General features: G+C 39.8%; 1 protein-coding gene across 1 annotated transcript in view; it reads left to right on the plus strand.

Moving 5' to 3' along the window:
• zswim5 (zinc finger, SWIM-type containing 5) overlaps positions 1-22369 on the plus strand; it is a 106508-nt gene that overhangs the window by 40171 nt on the left and 43968 nt on the right. The window contains exons 2-3 of the mRNA XM_030160122.1: positions 19751-19938; positions 22058-22226. Of these exons, the coding sequence (XP_030015982.1) occupies positions 19751-19938; positions 22058-22226 (357 nt within the window). The remainder of the gene's footprint in view (positions 1-19750; positions 19939-22057; positions 22227-22369) is intronic.

Below are 22369 nucleotides of genomic sequence, written 5' to 3' on the forward strand. Positions count from 1 at the left end.
TTTAGCAGAATATGATCCCTTTAATCTAGGGTCTTCTCATCCAGTTGTGTTGAGGACTAGTGTTTTAGAAACTTGGTTTAATGAACAACACTGTTGATACTAAAAGAATGCAGAACTTTTCTCTCCGTTGGACTGGTTTCACAATAGCAGGTGTTGGTGCCAAGGGGGAAATACCAGGAAGCTGCGAATCACTAACTTTTGACAGCCAAAAACACTTGGCTGGTTTAGCGTAGGACTCTTGCAACTTTTACCTTCCTCTTCAGGTAGAGAGAGACATTTAGGAGGGAACATGGGTAATCATTTGGTATCTGTAGCCTCAGCGTTGTTGTTACTAGCCTTTCATTGTCCATAGAGAAGGGGATTGGAAGGCTTGCATCACTGTTGGTTCAGTCTCAAGCCATCCTGCTCTGTGTGAATCCAGGCTATTGTTGATGGGATGCGATGTGTGTGCGATGCTGTACTGAGTGCAGCCTGATCCCAGATAGATGAGGCTGATGCTTGAAACGAGAGGGAAAAACGCATCCAGGAGAATGCTTTATTTTAAGTGCATTAAAGATAAACACAGCGAAGGAGGGGGTAAAAAGAGCAACTGAATGAGTGAATGGAGTGAGTGAGTGATTGGTCTGCCTGGCATTGTGTGTCTCTTAGTGCATGTCGTAAAGGTCTCTCTCGCCCCAGCCATGTGTGCGCGACACTGAATGAATGTCTAGCGATTGGAAACCTTTTCTTTTGTAAACTCAAGTCTCTGCCAGAGAGCATTGTGAAGCATTGTTTACCAGCCTCCCGCCTTTTGTTCTGCTTCGATGTGTGTGTGTGTGTGCATGTGCATGCATTATGTCTGTCCTTGTGTGACAGTTGACATTATCAGATGATTGCTCCCACGACTCATTTCTGTGTGTTCACACGCACACACATGCATGGCGGTGTGCAGTTGTGTACATGACAGCTGACATTATTGTGTGTCGGTGTGAGAGTGTGCATGTGCAGCTGCGTGTTTGCGTGTGACAGTTGACATTATTGGATGATTGTTTGTGCGTGTGATTATTTTCCAATCTAACGTGCTTTGCGGTCTGACAACCAGATGCTCTAATATGTTGAAAGCAGTATTGCACTGTTGCCTATAAGAATTACCTCAAACATTATTTTATGTGTCACTTCTCTGGGAATTGTAATCAACATGTTTTAGTTTTGTCTCCTAATAAGCCACAAACGAGGAAAAAGACGTTTGACATTTGACAGTTGTAGATGAGATTGCAGTTGCTAGGCCGGCGCTGGTCTTGTCTTTCTAGTTTGAAGCTTAAGAGGCAGTTCTGAAAATGTTAGACACTGATAAATAATGTGCAAAAATTATATTGCGATTGTACTGACATTTTGCAACGTAAGCATGTTTTTTTTTGTGGGAATGATAACTATTGCATTTCATTTTTACTGTAATCAAAAGAAAGTAAGCTGAGACATCTCTGCAGCACCTCACTGCTTTATGTATAATATTTTGATTAATTGTTTGGTCCTGTATATCGTATATCCAGGAGTCTGGTTTGCGATGTGGAGAGTTTAACTCATTGTCTGACATAAGATGGCATTCATCAACTTTTGAATGTCATTTTGGTTGAAGTCATCTGTACAATGATTATCAACTAGTAATTTTGAACGTGTAAGATGACATTATGTTCTGCTTGTGCCAACGCTTTCCCATCTCCATTGCCTCTTCCAAACATAGTGTGTTTTCTGGTCTGAGTATGGCCTTCCTGTAAACCTTGTGGTGAAGGTTACGATGCAGTGTGACTGCAGTGACAGATGCTCTCATTTGAAATAAATAAATGAACCTCCATTGGAGAATAAAGCTCACTTTGTTGAGCTTGATCCCAGCTTTAGACAGCTGATTCAATGGGGTAAGCAGCCTGGGTCCAGTGTAGGGCTGTAGTAGCTTTGTGTGCAGAGCTCGACTCCCACAAAGAGTCTGTTTGGTTCTGCAAATCTGCCACCCCCCCCGACCCCCCCCACCTCCATTTAGTCTTAATGCATTTACCTGAATATGGGGACTTTGGTGCAGAGTGCCACATCTGCACTATTTCTTTTGTCTTTTCATCATATGTTTGTTTCAGCAAATAGGTTTTTAATATGTTTGCAGTGTAAGAAAAGCAGACCCCCATCATCCTGCTCTCCTCCCTCTCCCCTGGCCACCTCCACCAGGCCTCCTGGCTGCTGCCTGCCTGCCAGTTGCCTCTCACCCATTGTGGGCTAACAATGGCAGGCGAGGCCCCAGCCTCGAGGCCTACAGCCTGGGTCTTATAGGGGGTGGTGCCTGGGGAGGAGGGGGTGTGCTCTCCCCATGAAAGGCTATGGACTAGTCAGTAGGGGAGGGAAGCAAAGGGGGAAGCCAAGAAAAAGCAGGTCACGCCCAGATTAAAATTCAATGTGTGCCCCATGAAGGACTGTCTGCCTACGTCAGCAAGCTGTCGTAGGCAGACACTCATATGTGTGTGTCCAAAAAGTGGGCAGGGAGGGGGTGTTTGAGGGATTTTCAGGGTGCTTCTCTGACTTTCCAGTCAACATGGTGGGAGAAGAGAAGGGATGTCAGGGAAGGCTATAAAAGTAAAGAGGCGCAAATAAAGACACAATGGGGGAGTAAGGAGAGATGGGCGTGAGGATAATCAGAGTGTCTGGACTTCATCACTGCTTTGCTTCAGCTGTGTTGAGCTCCACACACCTTCAGGGGTTCTGTGTGTGTGTTGGGGGGGCTCCTCTTAATGGGGCAGCAGTAGCGTCATAATGCATGCAAGACAAAGCTGATTTGGTGATGCATGCTTCCTTTGTGCTGCATTTAAGGAGAGGGGGGTCTCTGTAATACGCACACAATCCAGTCCCCCTCTGTTTTGGGCCCCATCCCCATATGGTAGCTTGGCTTGATGAGAGCTTGATGAAGTCAACCAGAAGTCCCCCAACCCTGGGTGTGTGCATTTGTGTGTGTGCATGCAAATCTACAATTGCTTTTCAGCTAATGGATAAATGAGAGTTTCACCCTTGCAGAGCTATTGTGCGCGTGGGAGAGGATGGATATGTGTGTGTGTGTGTCTGTGTGTGTGTTGTCAGGTTGTATATTTGCTTGCAAGCTGTTTTCATTATATTTCATTATTCATGTTTCATGCATGGTTGTGCAAAGTGAGCAGTGATCAGCTCTGTAGGGGTGGAGGCTAATCAGGGCAGGAAAGGTTTCTAAACTCAGACATGCACGCAGTCCTGCAAAACCACAAATGTCATGACCTTTGTATTAGAGGGAATAGTTCCCACAAAGGATACCAGAAAAATATTTTGCATGAAAAAACCATAATGCTGTTGTGACTAAATATTCTGCTTCTTTTTTTGTGAGCTGCACAGGTAATGGACGTCTAGATTTTCATACCGCGCTTTCAGTTTCAGTCGCTGCAACATCAAAAACTCCTGTAATTATTCATACAGACTGTATTTTTTGCTAATTTTGTTTGCCTGTGCAGTCTGTCTTCCTTCAGAGGTTCTGTGAGAGTGTGTCATCCGCTTGACAAGCCTAGGTCAATATTCACTTATTCCAAAATGTCCTTGAAGTTACTTTTGTTCAGTCTTCAGACATTGATTTGGCTGCTTTCATCAGATATTGGCTTTTAGCTGTACAGTAAACAAAAACACTGATTAATGACGCTAGATTTGTATTTCAAATGTTCGGCTTTGTGCTTAATTGTGTTTGTGCGCAAACTACAAATGCTCGGCTTTGTGCCTCCTTTCACTGTGTGTGTGTGTGTGTGTGTGTGTGTACAAACGGCGTCAAGGCAAGCTTTTTCTTTTCTTTAGGTTTTTGTTGCTACCTCGCCATTCCTTGTGTTGTCTCCGCCAACTCAGAATGGAGCCATTTTGTCTCCTTCAGTTCCTGAAATGAATGAAATATAAGCCTCTTAAATGCATACTTATCTTGCCCTGCAGACTGCGCTTGAAGAATAAACACACACATACATGCATGCACGCACACACTAACCAAAGAAGCATTGTGATGCCAGCCCTTGTTGTTCCTAAGACAGCGACTGCATGCATATGGCAGATGGTTGCTCCTTTGCTTTGCATGCCGCCATATTAAACAAAAACCATGGCTAAGGCCACGGCTGGTTTAGGAAAAGGGCAAAGTGCGAGAGAGACAGAGAAAAAAAAAAGACAAAAGACCAGCAGAGGGAGAGACAGAGACAACAGGCTTGGCATACGTAAACACAAGCAGGAAATCCATGTGTGTAAATGTGCATATGTGTGTGCATAACCACATTAATGTGCACACATTGCATACACGGATGAATGCAGACAGACACAAGCACCCACACACTCTACTAAGTGAACACACAAAGCTAACCGGGATGCACACACATTCCACATGAATACGTTGCTGCAGGGAACGATCTACACAAGTAGCAGATATCATGTCTTTTGTGTGTGCGTTTCTTCACGTATGGATGGTTTCATTTACTGAAAAACATGGTGTTGCATGTGTAAATAAGGACACATATATCACTGTTAAACCCTATATTGGTAATTGGAGGGTGATCCAGTGCAGTGACCTTTTACAGTTGTCTGCTCTTTACATGTTTGGTGAGTTCATTGTTAGTGTGTTCATAGCATGTAATGGAATTGACTTTGTCCTCTGCACTGTGCTACAGACACGCCACATCCAAGCTGTCATATGTTGATTCTATCAGTTTTATTTAGGCTTGCTTGCTGTGGTCGTGGGATCTAGGAGGAAAAACTACATTCATTTTCACATTTTTAAACTGTCTGAACGACTTGGACACATGCTGGACAGTTTGGGGTATGAAAAAGTTTGCATTAAGTTTATTTTTTACATTTTAGATCATTATAATTGATATCATTATTATATCTGTGTACAAAAATGGGAAGATAAATAACAAAAAAGCTTAGAAAAGACACATCCCCATCTATTGAATGTGTAAATGTAGTTAGTATCGATGCTCACCGTGATTGGTTTGACAGTAATTTGCTCAGGATGACTCAGGAGTTTCATCTAAGCCGTATAATAGTACAGGAAATGTTATTGTGATAAATGATATTGTGAAAAGATATGATCATACAGACTATTTCAGTGTTTAACTGAAGTGTAAGACTGTACTGTGCATTATGTCTTTTCTACTTTAACATCAAACTTACTGCTATAGCAACCACTTCCCAGGATATGTCTCTTTCAGCCAAAGACATGAAGAGACAAGAAGAGCAGTACAGCCTTAGAGAATGAATAAGAACATAATTCATACTCTATCCTTTTTTTTCCCACTGGTATGTCTAACACTACATTCAGACTGCAGGCGAACGTGAGCCAAATCTGATTTTTTTTTTTTTTTTTTGCCCACATGTGAACTGTATCCGATCAGTTAAAGACAGTTTGAACAGCACAAATCCGAATCCACTTTCATATGTGGTCCTAAATGCGATACGTATCTGATATTTTGCAATGCAACTTCAGTTTCAACGGCCAGATCGCATTTATCCGACCTTTACGTCATTGAAATGTAACAAACACCACAATTCTGCGTCCCAGAAAGAGAAGTGGCAGGAAAAACATACTTATTTTCTTTTGCGCATGGGCCACTTCAGGGTCGCATTCAGTTCATACTCAAAACTGACAGAAGTCGCATTTAATGTATAATATGAACAAGCACACAAGAAATCAGATTTCACCCAAAAATCTGAAACCTGCAGTCTGAACGTAGCCTTAAGTGAAAACAGTTTGAGTATTTACTTTTGTGTAGTTTAAGTCACTAGAATGTACGTTTAAAGATGTGAAATAAAAATGAGTTTAAAGTATAGCTATGATGCAGCTAACTAAGGGGGCTACAAGGAAGTTAGCTTGTTTGCTAATGTTTTGTCTGTTCACACTTCCACTGTTTCTTGCCGTGTCATCCTTTTTAATCATAAATGATTTTTTTTTAGCCTTGTTGTGCACTAGTCTAGTTATTGTCAGACATATCAGTGCAAAAAAACAAGTAAAATATGAATGCATAGCTTAAAAACAAGCTAACAAACAAGCTAACTCATGCTAGTTCATCTCATGCAACTGCTAGTACTAGAACTAAGAATGGAAACTTTAACTTCCTTAAACCCAGGGAAGTAAAAGCATTGCATTTTCTGATATTTTGTGGCAAACAATCATCTTAGGTCAAAACAGATGTTTCCAGAAATTACTTTTTTGCAGTGGACAACAGGACTTAGTACTAACAGAAGAATTCCTTCCATCATCTTTTCTACCGTTTTACTGACAGGAATGAAGAAAATGTTTTCATAAAGAAAAAGAAAAAAAACATTAACAATTTTCAAGTTAGCCTACAACAGTTACAGCGTTATTTTGCTTTTCTTTTTCTTTTTTTTTTTTTTTTTTCTTCTTCTTCAGTTCTGTTAACATTACCTTTTCTTGGCTTTGGCATTTTCCAATTTTCATGCCACATTTTTTTTTTCAGTCATATGATGAATGACACTCCAAGAAGCAGTTTTTCTTTATATACACAGAAATACACGTCCCATTTCACACATGTCACAAATAAGTACCTTGCATTTAATATGAAAACAGAGATTTAGTAAGTTGCAATGGCAAAAATGTGTTGTATTGAGTAACCTAAAAATAACTGTATGTCACCAAAAACACCTCAAACTACAGCTTTAACACTTATTTTTACCTTTAAAAACCCATTATCAAGACAAATGGAATAACTAACATTTCCTGTACTCATAAAACATAGTAGATGGTATGGGAGCCACTTTGGAAAAACATTTTAATTTTGATAAACCCCAAAGAATTAGGTACCGTTGGAAAGTTCACACAACAGGCTTTACTTTTATAGGTGTTTTATTTTTGCAGTAAAGCTGCAAAATGCTCTCAACAGTACATCCAACATGTATAAAACCAACAAACCATTACTATTGTCAACTACTTAATCACATTTTACACGTACCATCCACTGTCACTACCTCTATATTTATGTAGTAAGTCTATAAATTATCGATACATACACATAACAAAGAAACACGTTGTCTCTTGCCTCTATGTGAATATATTGCTTCCAGGCATATTTGCAGCCTGTTTGTACTGAGCGTGTTATTTACATATTCAGCTCTGACCGGGTTTTTTGGCTGTTCATTTTCTCTGGGAACCGATGCAAATGGTTTTGTTTCATGCGAATGTCGGACATTTGGGGCGATTAACACGTCCCCCCCCCCCCCCCCCTTCTATCAGAAGCAGCTGTACATTGACAAAAAGTGATCTTGCAGGTCTTTTTTTTTTTTTTTTTTCCACTCCTGAATTCTCTGTTGAATATATTAAACCAGACAACAGGATTCATCACCTGCAGGGGGCTATGACATGAGTCCGTCTGCAAGTGTTTGCGGCTCGATAAATTGCTTTTGCTCATCTCTTTGTAAAGAGTTTGCCCGACAAGGCTGCAACACAATAATGCCCGTATACGAAAAACCAAGCAAACAACCAGCCAGAACAAAAAAAAAAAAAAAATACACACTGTTCTTATCTGTAATATAGCCTTGGGTGAACTGAGTTTACACACAGTGGAGAAAGGACAGCTTCTGTGTATAGTGAACGCACAAAAACACACACACATACATACACTAAAGGCCTTTACCTCTGCATCACCTCCACCCAAGACCCACGATTTGTGCTCCTCATAATATATACCTCGTGTTTGTATGCAAGCCTTTCTGTGGTTTTCGGTTCTTTATTTCCCCGCAGCCTGAATGCAAACGTTTACAGCTTTTCTTCTCACCAAGTAACCTTCAATCTAGTGTCGCACGCACTCACAATAGGATGAATCGACCAAGCAACTCTCTATTAACGGCAGAATGTATGCAACGCGTCAAATCGGCGGACCACTTCGGCTTTCAGGTTGCACAGGCTTGCTTTCAGATTAGATCTTACGAAATCCTTGATTGAATTTCAGGAGTCATCAAAGCAAGAGGACGCCATCCGCCGTTCTTCTTTGCACACATCCCTCCTCGCCGTTCAGAGGTTACAGCTTTTATCTTGGAACAACATACCTGCGTGCGAGCGTGTGCGACGCCGCCGACAACAACGCGCGCAGACGCTATCTTAAGTGTTCCTCTTCATTCTGATGATATTGATTGGTCTCCGTCTCTGTCTTTATCTGTCTTTGACAAGCGTTTTGCTGAATGCGATCTCTTTTAGAGTAATCTCGTTGATTTATTTAAGTCCAGTGCCGCTTCTTCCCTTTCTCCTATTTACCCCCCCCCTTTTCACGTCTCCCTCTGCTCAGTCAGGTTTGGTTTGAGCTCGTCAACTTTTTTTTTTGCTAATTTTCCCTCAGTTCTACCCACGTTCTTGTTGTTTTCACTGTGAAACATCATCTGAAAGGGGTTTGATTAAACCTTTCTCTTCCCTCTTTTTCATTTTTTCCTCTTAACCCACCCTCCTTCCCTGTCTCCCTGTTCTCCTACCCCCCCACCCCCAATCTACCCCCCTTTTTCAGCAGAATGGAGCAAATCAGGGAATCAATTCAATGTAATCATGACAAATGAGTCCCGGCGGTTAGCAAGGATTTTTGTGTGCATGTGTATTTGTGTATGTGTATGTGTGTGTGTTTGGGATGGGGGCTGCTGGGAAATCACAAATGAATCAATCAGCTGTTATCGCATCAGCAAACACTGCAGGAAAGAGGGATGGATGGATGGGTGAATGATGGGTAGATGGGTGGATGGATGGGCAGAGGGGTGGAGAAGATTCACTTGACTCTGTTTGCGGGTGCATATGCACGTCTGTTGTGCAGAGATAGATGGCTGATTGAGTACAGGGCCATGTGGGTGTGTGTCCATGTGTGTGTCTGTGTGTGAGAGCAGGCGGGGGGGTTGGGGGGGTGTGTTAACCTTGAAGCTGTCAGAACAGATGGAAGATGGGAAGGGCCACAGGCTGCGAGGGGTGTGCTGGCTGCTGGAGGACGATGAATCCTCGTGCTGCTTTTGGAAAAGGGGCAAAGTGGGATTAAAAACAGGAAAAACATGGTTGTAAGATTTTTTTTTTTTTTTTTTCTGCTGAGTTTTTCTGCTGATGTGCATTTTGGTGATCAAAGGTGGAAATCAGAGACGGCGGAAGCATCCAGAAAGTGAAGAGTTCAACCAACAGAGGCTAAAGAGATGCGACCAGGGAGGGGGTGGCGTGTTAAATGGTGTTTTTAACTTTTAACATGGTCAGATTAGTATGTAGACCAGCCGGGTTGGACTAAGTTAATGCTTTCTCTGCAGTTTCTGTCCTTTTTACTTTGTAGACCCTGCATCAAATCTCTCCTTGGGCTGCTTCGATCTTATCTTTGTACATACATTCATTAAACCCAAAAGCAACATGGACTGCACTCTCAGAACATCCTGCAAACGGTGATTCCGAGTCAGTTGAAACAGCTTTTTGATTTGCTGCTCTTTCTTTCTTCATTGTATAATTTACAGAAGGACATAAAACTGCCAGAACTTGTTACTATGGAGGAATTCAAGTCTAGGATCAAGAAAACAGATTGCTACTAAAATTTCCTCTTTTATTTACCTTGAATTTCTTTCATTGTATATGACTATAGCGGACTTGTTTATTTATTTCTGTGATATGAAAGTTGTTAATCTGCTCTGTCTTTGTTTAGAGCTGTAACCATGTCTATGATGCTTTCTTGGCCAAGTCCCAGAAAAGAAATTTCTAATCTCAACAAAGCTAAATAAAGGCTTACTGAAGGATATATATGTGTATCGGCAGCCATCAGTATATTGTAGAAGGAACACTTTCCATCAAAAAGTCACAATACTGACAAAGAAATTGAGAGAAATGCATGATCTGTGGGAAGCATAGTGCAAATAGACCTTTTATAGCCTTTGTGTACAGTTATTTTATTACCCCGTGCCCTGAAGGGAAGGCAAGGGGTATTGTTTTTGGTTCAGTTTGTTTCTTTTTTGGTTGTTTGTTAACATTCTAGCAGCAAAACTATTGGTTAAATTCATACCAAATTTGGTATATCGATTGCCAGTGATCCAGAATAGATGTCCATACATTTTGGGATAAGTAGGTCAAAGTTAAAATTTTTTATGAATTTTTAAAATCTTTTTTTTCCCCCATTTTCTTTTAATAGGTTAAATTTCAAATGTCTGTAGCAGCAAAACTATTGGGTGTATTTGTGCCAAATTTGGTGTATAGATGGTGTATAGATTGCCAGTGATGCACAATAGATGTCATTATATTTTGGGAACAGTAGGTCAAAGTTTCAATTTTATATGAATTTTTAAAATATTTTTTCCCCTCTTTACTTATAATGGGCAAAATTTCACATGTCTATAGCAGCAAAACTATTGCTTGAATTCATATCAAATTGACTTCATACATTGCCAGTGACCCAGAATGGATCTCATTATATTTTGGGAACAGTAGGTCAAAGTTAATCTTTTTTATGAATTTTTAAAATCTTCCCCTTTACTTATAATGGACAAAATATGTGTGAGGGGCGGGGTTTGTTGTGCTTGGCATCACTTAATTTGTTTTCAGCATTTTATTTGTTATGTATCCTTTGAAGCTAGGCTATAGTTTCGTACTCTTAGCTCTGTGACCGTGCTATTTTAATCTGCTCTGTGAAGCGCTCCAGACTGGATGCTATACAGATAATTGTATTCGATGCAGATTTGATACTGTATTTGGTTGATTATATATGTGCTTTGATTATGAAAGGGTTATTATTTGAGCCGTGAAAGGCAAATGAACCAGGATTTCCATATGTAATCACAGAATGGTGTGATTGATTGGATACTTAAAATAAAGTGTGAATTATATGTTGTCTCCGTCCAATCACAGAGTCTATAATCTATATGGCTTTAACCAAAGAGGTGTTGCAGAGATCCTGTATGGGTGGCGGGGTGTTTTCTTAGTCAAAGTGTGTGTAGTGTGGGCGTAGCACTGCGGGCAAAGTGTATGAATGGAATCACAGATCTACTCTACTTTAATACCCAGTTTGAGGGGTGGGCGGGGTTTACCTTTGAGGCCTGCGGTGAAGCTTTGGTTGAATAACGCTGTGGTTTACGGCTGTGTGTGTGTGAGTACATGCACAGCATTGGCTCCCGGCCCGTCTCCATCTCCCCAGATGATTAGGGGTTAATGGCCTATAAGCATGGGGAGCTGTCCGCCTCCTCATTGGCCGAGGAGCTTCTGTGTGGGCGGGGTTGCAATCGAGTGACAGATGGTGTAGAATAAGGAGGGAGGGCGACTGGGAGGACTGTGTATATATACATGGCAGCAAAAGGGGGGGTCTCTGTTTACAATAAAAATACGTACAATGGTGGTCTCTGTCATGTTTTCTTTGACGATGGTTGATTTTACTACTTACGCGAGCTTCCGTATATACACACCTACATCACACACTGTCAGTTTTTACCCACGTGCTATATATTTTTGATTGAAATGAAAATAATCCAGATTAAACGACTCAAATCATGGTTGACAAAGAGGTTGGGAAAAGATGCGGTTCATTATGTCTCATTTTGTGCTAAACTGAATGCGGATTACAGCCGGGCGTGAATGCAACGTGCAATGAAAGTGTACGCGTCGATAACCGCAGATGACACACGTAGACTTTTTGTTGGCGGCACACTATGTTTGTGTGTGTGTGTGTTGGGTTTCCATGCCAAGCGTACATCCAGAACAGACAAAAAAAAAAGACATGACACACACTCTCAACACACAGGGCCATGTGATTTTCCCCAAGGATTAGACCAGATCATTGTAGTTGGCAACACTCCCAGTTTACACACATCACACTCCTAATTCACCTTTGTTAGAAATTCATCTGTTTAGCCCCGTAGCTCAGTACAAAAACAGCAAAGAGTGTGCGTTTTGTGTGCACGCGAGACAGAGAGACAGCGAGATTAAAGCTATCTACTGTGAATATCAGTGACGAGTTTGGGTCGTTTCGTCTTTCTGCTCGCCGTGGCATTAAGAACAAAAGCAGACAGGCTCTGAAAAGGTCGTTTTGTTCACTGTGTTCATGTGCGTTCGATTGTGTGTGTGTGTGTGCTGCTGCCTGTCTTCTTTTTCTTTTTTTTCTTTTTTTATCAAGTGTCATTGCATCTCCATCTGCTGTAGACACACTGCCTTCCTCAACCCATAGAAAAACACTTCATTTCTCAGAGCAACATGGAAGCAGAGTCAGCATACAGCAGTTTAACGCAACTTTTTAACTATATAATCACATCGGTTCCATTTTATACCGTGATCGTATCGGCCTCAACCCCACCGACCTGCAGGTACGGTGGATTATTGTGCCAAAAAAACACGCGAAAGTTCACCGTAAAAGTAGCCATAAACCATGCAAAGCCGCTCTTATCTACAAGTCGTTTTACCTCGACTGAATGAGTATCATCTGGACATGCCAAGTCTTGCAATCCAAACCTTCACATGATGTCTATCTAGTCTTTTAGGAACTGCTGTGTCATGTCTTACAGACTTCAACAGGAAACAGTAGAGCTAGCGCTGCAGGGATCTAATTTTATGCATGTTGCAATCATTACATAATCACTGTATTGCAATTATTTTACATCTTCATTCATTTCCAACATGTGACTGATTGCAGTACCAATTCATTGCGAAACCACTGGTTGCATTGGTCTATTTAGCTTTTGTACCTTGGTTCGTTTCACATATGTATAGCCGTGGAAAAAAATTATTAGATCACCCCTTGTTTTCTTCAATTTCTTGTTCATTTTAATGCCTGGTACAACTAAAGGTACAGTTGTTTGGACAAGTATAATGAGAACAACAAAAATAGCTCATAAAAGTTTAATTTCAGAGCTGATATCTATCCATTTTCCATGGTTTTCTTGATAAAAACCAAAATCACTTCAATTCTTACATCAGTATCTATGGCCTTGTACTGCCAAAAAACAGTGCTTTTAGACATTCCATGTTTTCTTTTCTGTCTGTTTTAGTCACATGATACACACAGGAGTTAGTACTTGATTGCATAACCATTATTTCTGATGACTTTTGATGGTCTAATAATTTTTTCCCCGACTGTAAGTCACCTCATATCTTTATTTTATTTGTATTTTCTGTAGTTAAGTCGCTAACTGTTCACAAGGCTATAGTGAGAGTAACACGTACAAATACAGTTGTAATAAGCTATAGCTCTACAGCTTTTTATTCAATATTGTTTGTTTTTTTCATATTATGGATGGATGGATGGATGGACTTTATTTATCACCAACTGGGAAATTACAGAACGGGAGCTGCTGTTATTGGCCGGCCTCCTGGCAAGGCGCCATCTTGATTTTGATCTTGATTATATAGTGTTTTGTTATCGACTAATAAAGACTTTTAATCAATCCCAAAATAAGCTAACTATCATGTTCAATTTTTAGTAAGAAAAGATGGACAGAAACAGTATTAATCTGTTTTATGTTTGTTTCAGTTATGGCAGGATAACATAAATTAATTCAAAAATCAATGTTTTGCTTTCTAATAAATCTTAAAAATCTAGATAATTTCTCTGGAGACTTGTCTTGCGCAATACAAATTTAAATGCAACCGGTTTTCTTCTTTTACTATATTAATTGTGACTTGGTTTCTCCAGTCAGATATAGGATATAGTTTTAGTAAAGTGAGTATTTTTTGAGTCACATTTTGTCTTTAGTTTTTGAAGCTACAAAACAATAGATTCAAATCCTAAGTTGTTGAAGAAGTTGGAGAAAAAGATAGATTTTTCTTCCTCAGCTCTAGTTATGTAGGTTATATGTTGCCAAAAATGTCAATTATTCATAAGGTGTTTGTGCATTGATAAACTATGATTAACCTTATGAATCAATGGAAAGAAGTCAGTGGTAAACAATAATATCATTAATATTATCTATGGGGTTTTCAGTTGTCTTATTTTCCCACAATTTAAAGACACACAAAGTCTTAAAAATTCAGAAATGAGTAGGTACTTGCATATTTTCTGCAGCAAAACAGAAAAGAACTATAAATACGAAATCAATTCTTGGTTTTAACATGGATTTCTGCAGCCAAAACCCCCAACAATGTTGCAGGTTTCATGTGTGAAACTAGCAAGAGGAAAAAAAAAAAAAACAACACAAAGAGGACTGGTGACGGACAGATGGACTGTGAACTGTTTCGGAGCCATTTTAGGCTTGATCTAAAGTGAAAAGAGGATCTGTACCCCCGTCCCAATCATCCCAGTGACCGGAGAAACCACATCCTTTTACTTAAACGAAATAGAACAGGCACACCGACACACCCCTGTCGTCGCAAAGTGCATACCTAATATCCGCCATCCAAACCTCTAACACTCGTCTAAAATACTGGACTAAATTTGAGGGGGCGTTTCAGAGAAGTACTGCGATGACTGATAACTGACAAGACATTATTTAGACAGCTCAGAGGGAAGATAGCACTCAAATATTCCCCCGATGCTTTTAAGAGATGCCCTCCCTCGATTTCCATGCCTGATCTTTGCTCTACGCTGTCAGGATTTCAGCGATGGAAGATCAAATTTGGACTCTCTTGCACTAAGCTGTGGTTAGCGCAAATTGGCTCTACAGGTATATCCATTATAGAGACAGAGGGAAGAAATAGAAATCCTCTTCTGTGACATTTATGATATTACCGTGCGCTGCGAGACACAAAAATTGGTTTGACAGGCGGACTCAGCGGGAGGTTTCAACAATTTGGAGGACTCTTTATGTCTATCAGCGGCAGATGCACGAGGCTCTCTTCATCTGCAGACTGTTTCTTTCGCTTTCGTCCTCTTCCTCGTACTTCCTGTCAGAGTCAGATGCCCCCGGGTTGAGGCAGTGGGCAGTTTGTGTTGGGAAAGTCCTGTTCCTGTGGACGTGGAGTCGCTGGTGAAATTGACATTCTGTGAGGAAGTTGTGAAAGTACGCTGATCTGTCCATTTGGCAGGAGGTTTTCCAACATGTTTGGGAGTTCGGGGGGGTAAACCTATCACTTTTTGAACGGGTAGTAAAGGTCAATACAATGACAACAGACTCTAAGAGGAAGAAAAAAAAGATTATATTTGTATTGTAGTAAGACTGGAATTGAACAGCCACTTTTGGAGGGATGATGAAACCTAAATAAAAGTAAAACAAACTTAAATGACAACCCAAATAAATTACCTCAACATCAACATTATGCTAATCTGTCGGTTTGGTAGGAGGTTTTCCAACATGTTTGGGAGTTCACAACGGTAAACCTATCATTTTTTGAGTGAATGGTAAAGGTCAATTCAATGACGATAGACTCCATAAGGAAGAAACTGATTATATTTGTATCGTAGTAAATCTGGAATTGAATGGCCACTGTTGGAGGGATGATGAAACTTAAATAAAAGTAATACAAACTTAAATGACAACCCAAATAAATGACCTGAACATCAACATTATGCTAATCTGTTGGTTTAACAGGAGGTTTTCCAACATATTTGGGAGTTCACGACGGTAAACCTATCATTTTTTGAGTGTATGGTAAAGGTCGAGTCAATGACAATAGACTCCAAAAGGAAGAAACTGATTATATTTGTATCGTCGTAAATCTGGAATTGAATGGCCACTGTTGGAGGGATGATGAAACCTAAATAAAAGTAATACAAACTTAAATGACAACCCAAATAAATGACCTGAACATCAACATTATGCTAATCTGTTGGTTTAACAGGAGGTTTTCCAACATATTTGGGAGTTCACGACGGTAAACCTATCATTTTTTGAGTGTATGGTAAAGGTTGATACAATGACAATAGACTCTAAAAGGAAAAAAACGATTATATTTGTATTGTTGTAAATCTGGAATTGAACGGCCACTTTTGGAGGGATGATGAAACTTAAATAAAAGTAAAACAAACTTAAATGACAACCCAAATAAATGACCTGAATATCAACATTATGCTAATCTGTCAGTATGGTAGGAGGTTTTTCAACATGTTTGCGAGTTCACGAGGGTAAACCTTTAATTTTTTGAGTGGATGGTAAATGTTGATACACTGACTATAGACTCAAACAGGAAAAAACTGTTTAAACTAGTTTAATTTATTTATATTTGACTTAATTAGAAACTATTAATATGAATATCACACTCGTAGTAAATCTAGAGTCGTTCTGCCACTATTGGAGGGATGATGAAACTTAAATAAAAGTAATACACACTTAAATGACAACCCAAGTACATGAACTGAACATCATCACTACGCTAATCAGTTGGTTTGGCAGGAGGTTTTTCAACACGTTTGGGAGTTCACGGGTTTAAACCTCTAATTTTTGGAGTGTTTCAGTCAGTAGGTCAGTGAGTGGTAAAGGGTAGTACAATATCAGTAGACTCTAGCAGGAAAAAAACATGATTATACTGGTATAATTTATCTATATTTGACTTAATTAGAAACTATTAATATAAATATCACACTCTGACTGTAAATCTGGATTGGAACGGCCAATATCGGAGGCAACTTCAGCCAATAAGATAGTTGTGAAACTGTCCTGTCAGCGCTGGTTAATTAGTTTTCCTCTATTAGAAGCTGCATAACTGCTGAGATTAAGCTTAAATTAAAGTAATACACATTTAAATGACTACCCAAATGAATACAGAACTGAACATCAAACTAACAGTCAAAGTCATGGTGATTCTGAATGCAGTTTTTACTTTTTTTATATCCCTAAAATCGAGTTTTGGGGATATAATGGTTTTACCCTGACCGCTGCTGGATATCCTTCATGTGAATACGATAACTCGGACAGATTTGGTTGGATTTCTTATTCCTTGATAACCAACACAGGGGACCCTTAATGGAAGAACCCTATTGATTTCAGCTTCTCTATGAATATTGTAAGTCATCCACATGGGGGCGTTTTAGTTGAAAATCTGAAAATCAGGTTTTTTGGACATAAATCAAGCAACAATAGGCTGATTGAGATAATATTTGGTTCATATTGATTGTCTTACATATGTCCATTTTCTTGCCACCATCCAGAGTTCATAGTGTCATTTTCGTTCACTAGGTGGAGTTTTGTGGGGAAAATTTGGTTCTTTGACCATTATTCTGCCACTATCAGGTCGATGTAGTTCAAATTGAGGTCATATCGATTGTCTAACAATTCTCTTTCTTCATGCCACTACCTTGAGTTTACATGATGTCATATTTTGACAGCAGGTGTTGTGTTTTTCTAAATGGTTGGGGGAGCAGGGGATTTTGGGGATATATCCATGCTGTTAGCCCCTGACAGCGTAAGCCTTGTTTTTATCATTTTTCCCAAAAAAGTTGTTAATTCTAGTTGTAAAAATTGATGTTAACCATCATGCACCGTTGGAGTCTGGTTCTGCAAGGAAACTGCTAGTTTGAAAAATCTCCCATCGGCATCAGATAATCATCCAAACTGTTTAATCAGTCAGTCTCCAGTGGGTTTTCCATTTGTAGCTTTGGGAATAACATGGTTCACTGCAAATTGGTATCATTTAGAGTAGAAATGTTCTAAGGTCGGCAAAGCACTAGTGTGGCCTGGTTGTGTTGTTGCAGGTACTGATTAGATCATGCATTAAAACGTAGGAAGTTGAGTAGTTGGTATTATAATCCAGACAAGACATGATCATTATCTGAAAGTTTTTGTCTGAACTTGGCTCAGATATTGTCTCTCTCCTTCACTGAACCATCGCCCAGTTCACCTCTGCTGTAAATATCTTAAGTTTCTCAGTGACTTTGAGATGCATCTATTTCTGTGCAGACATTTCAGAGACTTCAGGATGATGAAGTACAGCAGGATTAATAAAATCTAAACCAGATTTCCTCTTTTCTATCAGACTACAAAAGCTCAATCGGAGTACATTTATGTTTTTCGACACATTGCTTTTGTTTTATTGCGTCAAACATTAGTCAGCTTTTGCAACAGTATAATTCAGCATCCAAACCGCACTTGTTTAGGATGCTAAAATTCTATTTGATTGTTAAAATACACTAGAACTTTTAAAGCTTGAGGTGAAACCCAGACCTCTGTCAAGGAGAGATACTTGTACGTTGTAAATCTCTGCAAAGGAACCACAGCAGCTGTCATTATATCTTATGTCTTTCCTAAAAGCCAAACAGTACAGCAGAACTTTTCAGTTACAGTCTCTAACGTTAATGTACCTTCCTGCGAGGTGATGGACGTCAGCCCATTGTGTCGCCTCTTTCAGTCTGAACACAGTTGTAATTGTTATGTCTGTAAATCTCTGTGATGGTAGTCTGTGTGTCAGCGGCGTGGGCGACCGGTTGTTTTCTGAAAGCCGGAGCTACGGCGTGATGGCTTTGGTCGCCCGCCGGCCGCCGATCACCCATCCACCCATCGTTTTAGACCCTTGGTGTGGTTGTCAGACTCCTCTCACGTCGCTCTTTATCTTTTGTCGCCATAGTGAAAGCAGTTTGCAGTTGATTAGATCTCTGCATGTGTTCACCCAACATTTGGTTTAGGCTATTGTGGGATTTTTTTTTTTGCCAGTCAGATGGCTTAACACACGCTTATTAGACCGCTCCACCATGCTGGCCCACACCCCAGAACTTAATTGTTCATGTCTGTGGGTGTGTGTAACAGACTGTGTGTTCGCATTAATGTTTGTTGGGGCTTTTTCGGCCCAAAATAGTCATATCATTGCTCTGTAGTTAGCTCCTTCTTTATGTCTGTGGTGGGGTTGCTATGGTTTGGCGAGATACAGTAATCTAAGGTGTACACATTCACGCACGCCTCGCCTCATAAATAATTGACCTGTCACGGTGAGACGACAGGACAGACCCGATACACTCTCCCCTCCTCTTTTACCTTCCCTTCTCTCACATTTCCCCCTCCTATCTTGTCCCCTTTATACTGTTTCCGTTCTTTCACCCCAGCCTACTTTACCTTTCCAGGCTATCCCGTATCCCTCTAAACCTCCGACTACTACACAGCTTCTTCTCGTAATGACAAATAAATTGCTCATAAGTGTCACGGAAGTGGTCGCCACTTTTCATGTGTGTAAATGGGTCATCGCATCAATTGGACCCTTCCCCGACACGCCAAGCGTTAAAAAAAAAATAGTGCCAACAAAGGCGAGCCATTCATTTACATCCCTACAATTAAACACGCCACTAAGACTACAGCTGTTAGACTGCCAGCGCGGGTGAGAAGCAATAAAAGAGTCAGTAGTCCGCATTTGGACCGCTTCCAGCCACGCCGAATTGGCCAAATGGCTGCTTGTTAAGGCCAAGTAGAGCCAAACCGCTTGTGTTCTACCACGAAATTAAAGGCAGGGTATCGGGCAGAAACAACCCAACGGTGTTTGTACCCCCTGAAGATAAACCGAGCAAAGCAGCAGCAGCATCTTTGAAGCAACTTTTAGCTCTACTATGGCGAGGGCAGGAAATAATCACGCCAAAACAACCCCCTTTTTTCAATTGTGCCTGGAGACAGAAGGAGGTAGAGGGTGTATCAGATGGCACAATGCCCTGCCGGAGACGTCTCATTAAGGTGTGTGTGTGTGTGTGTGTAGCGCTGAAGGTTCACTCTGTATGTTTGCCGAGGCTCCTATTACCACAGATGCTCCTTCTTTAGTGCTTCTTTTGTCCGCCATGGTCCGCGCAAGAGTCGTCCAGAAGCGAAAACAAAAGGGGGCGAATGAACGCGCTCCCCTTAAGTATTGCTGTTGGCGCCCACTCGTTCTCACTCCTCATCCTCTTCCTCTTTGTGTTTACCTGCGCAGGGTTTCACCTCAGCGGCACAGTAACAGAACCCGCCACGTCATCGGAGCCAGAGGTCACGCACAAAGTGGCCATCAGCTTCGACAGATGCAAGATAACCTCGGTCACCTGTGGCTGTGGGAACCGCGACATTTTCTACTGCGCTCACGTGGTGGCGCTGTCTCTGTACCGGATTCGCAAGCCCGAGCAGGTAACAACCCCATCATCCTTTGGGTTCAGTATCATTAACCTTTACATACATGACGTTCCTACATAAGATAAACCAAATCTCAAACCAAGTTAATTTGTTTATTTCGAGCATTTACAGAATACATGCAAATTCAAATCTCCAAAATCATTCATCTACACTCGAAAAGGAGTGGGAAGAAGAAAAACTTATTTAATCCCACACCACATTCTTATCATCAAATCCCTTAACATAATATCGTTTTAAATACTCACTCCTGTCCTTTGACTTCAAGCCAGAACAATGAACAAAATAGGTCTATACCAAATTAGAATGAGCTCATTTCTCAGTATTTACATTATATAACCAAAATGTGTGTGAAAAATTATAACAAAGTACATTCCTGGTGGTGTTACTACAGATAACAGTCAACCGTCAATTTGAATTATAAAAATTATATACCAACAATGTTAAAATAAATAAATACAATACGATACAACAAGTGGTAAAGAACAGCAATAATTACATACCAACAATGGTAAGAACAAAAAGAAAAAACTCCAAAAAACTGCAATACTACTAGAAGTAAAAGGCAGCACATACCAGCAATGGGTAGAACAATACCAGAAGGTAAGGGACAACACATGTCAACTAGATGATGAACAACAAGCACACATTAACATTTAAGGCAGAATATTGATCTAACATCAGTATTAGGACCCTCTATCTTTATACTGGGACCAGACCATATGTTTATAGAACAGTTTAAATCTGATCTTAACGTGATTATTTTCTTGATAGTACGAACAAAACAAATCATATTGAACGCAATTCTGATCCAGGCCGCTTTCAAATGTGGTCCTGAATCGGATTCAGATCTGATTTCCAGTGTGAACTCAGGGTCAACAGTCAGATCAAACCTCACATCACAGCTCTGTACTGGAGGAAAAACTTGAATATTGTAAAGTCATTCAGCTGTGCCCACACTTAAAGTTATAAAATGTACCATTAACATGACAAACATGGCAATAAAATGGATCCAAAACATCATAAATAATAGCAAAACTCTGACAAAGGCCATTTTACTATGCAGTTAATTTTGATAATACTTACACTACAGTATATGGAGAAAAAGTATTATTATTATTACTATTAATTTCCAATCAATCCAATCCACTTTATTTCTATAGCACATTTAAACAAGTAGAACATTTCCAAAGTGCTGCACATTACATAAACAATAAACCGATTAAAAGAAATACACTAAAAACATTAAATATGTACATAAAACTACAACAATGCTATAAATAAAGCAATAAAATCAAATAGTTAAAAGTAATAAAATAAAAATGAATAAATAAATAAATAAAAGACACAGAGGACCACACAACGGACGCTACTAGTAATGAAGGTAAATCCTCTCATTCCAGTCTTCAAGAATAAATATTAGTTTCTCCATACCAAAAATGTCGTGATTTACATTAATCCAATCCTCAATTTTTTGGCAAATATTTGCTATTTAGAGTATATTTCACATATATTTATTTTCTAAACCTTTAACAATATTAAGTCATAACGCAAATAAAACATTTTATAACATTAAAAGATTCCTATTTCCAATTCTGTCTCATACATCCTTTATTCTGAACAAAACCTACAACCAAATAATTTTTTCTTCTACATTTAACCTTTTCTAAGTAGTTTATCACCATTTACTATAATATTATCCTTCAAATTTTGGATTGTTATATAAAAATCCATTATTTTCCTATATTTAATTTACTGATCATGCAGATGTTAATACAAGCACAGAGTAAATTCAAAGGTTATTATATTGAAACAGAGAAAACTGAAGAAAATTTGACTTTATTTAGCAAAATATTTCATAAACTATCATTTTTCAAAACTACATTGACAAATCAGTGTCGCAGAAGATGACGATGTAGGCCTCTGAACGTCCAAAAAAGACAAATCTGTTGCTGATGAACAGTGAAGAAACTGCATTTTACTTGTATTATTTCAATGTATTGATAGAACCAGTGGATCAACAGTTTTTTAACTTCTTAGATCAGTAGATGCTTTTGGTTGAGGAAACCTAGTATTTCTCCACACACTGACTTTTTCACATATCTGTTCATTTCAGGTGAAGTTGCGGTTGCCCATCTCAGAGACGTTGTTCCAGATGAACAGGGATCAGCTGCAGAAACTGGTCCAGTACCTGATAACAGCCCACCACACCGAGGTTCTGCCCACCGCTCAGAAACTGGCCGACGAGATACTCTCCTCCAACTCGGAGATCAACCAGGTCCACGGTGAGTCCACAGCCTTCTCAGTTCATTCATCACAGACACAGCACTGTGTTCGGTGTCGTCTCCTTCATCGTGGTTGTCATTGTCTTTGCTATCGTTAGCAATTTCCTCAAACATCTTCTCTGGTCGGATTCATTTCAGTATAT

Source organism: Sphaeramia orbicularis, chromosome 17, assembly GCF_902148855.1.
Source record: "Sphaeramia orbicularis chromosome 17, fSphaOr1.1, whole genome shotgun sequence".
NCBI classification, from domain to species: Eukaryota; Metazoa; Chordata; class Actinopteri; order Kurtiformes; family Apogonidae; genus Sphaeramia; species Sphaeramia orbicularis.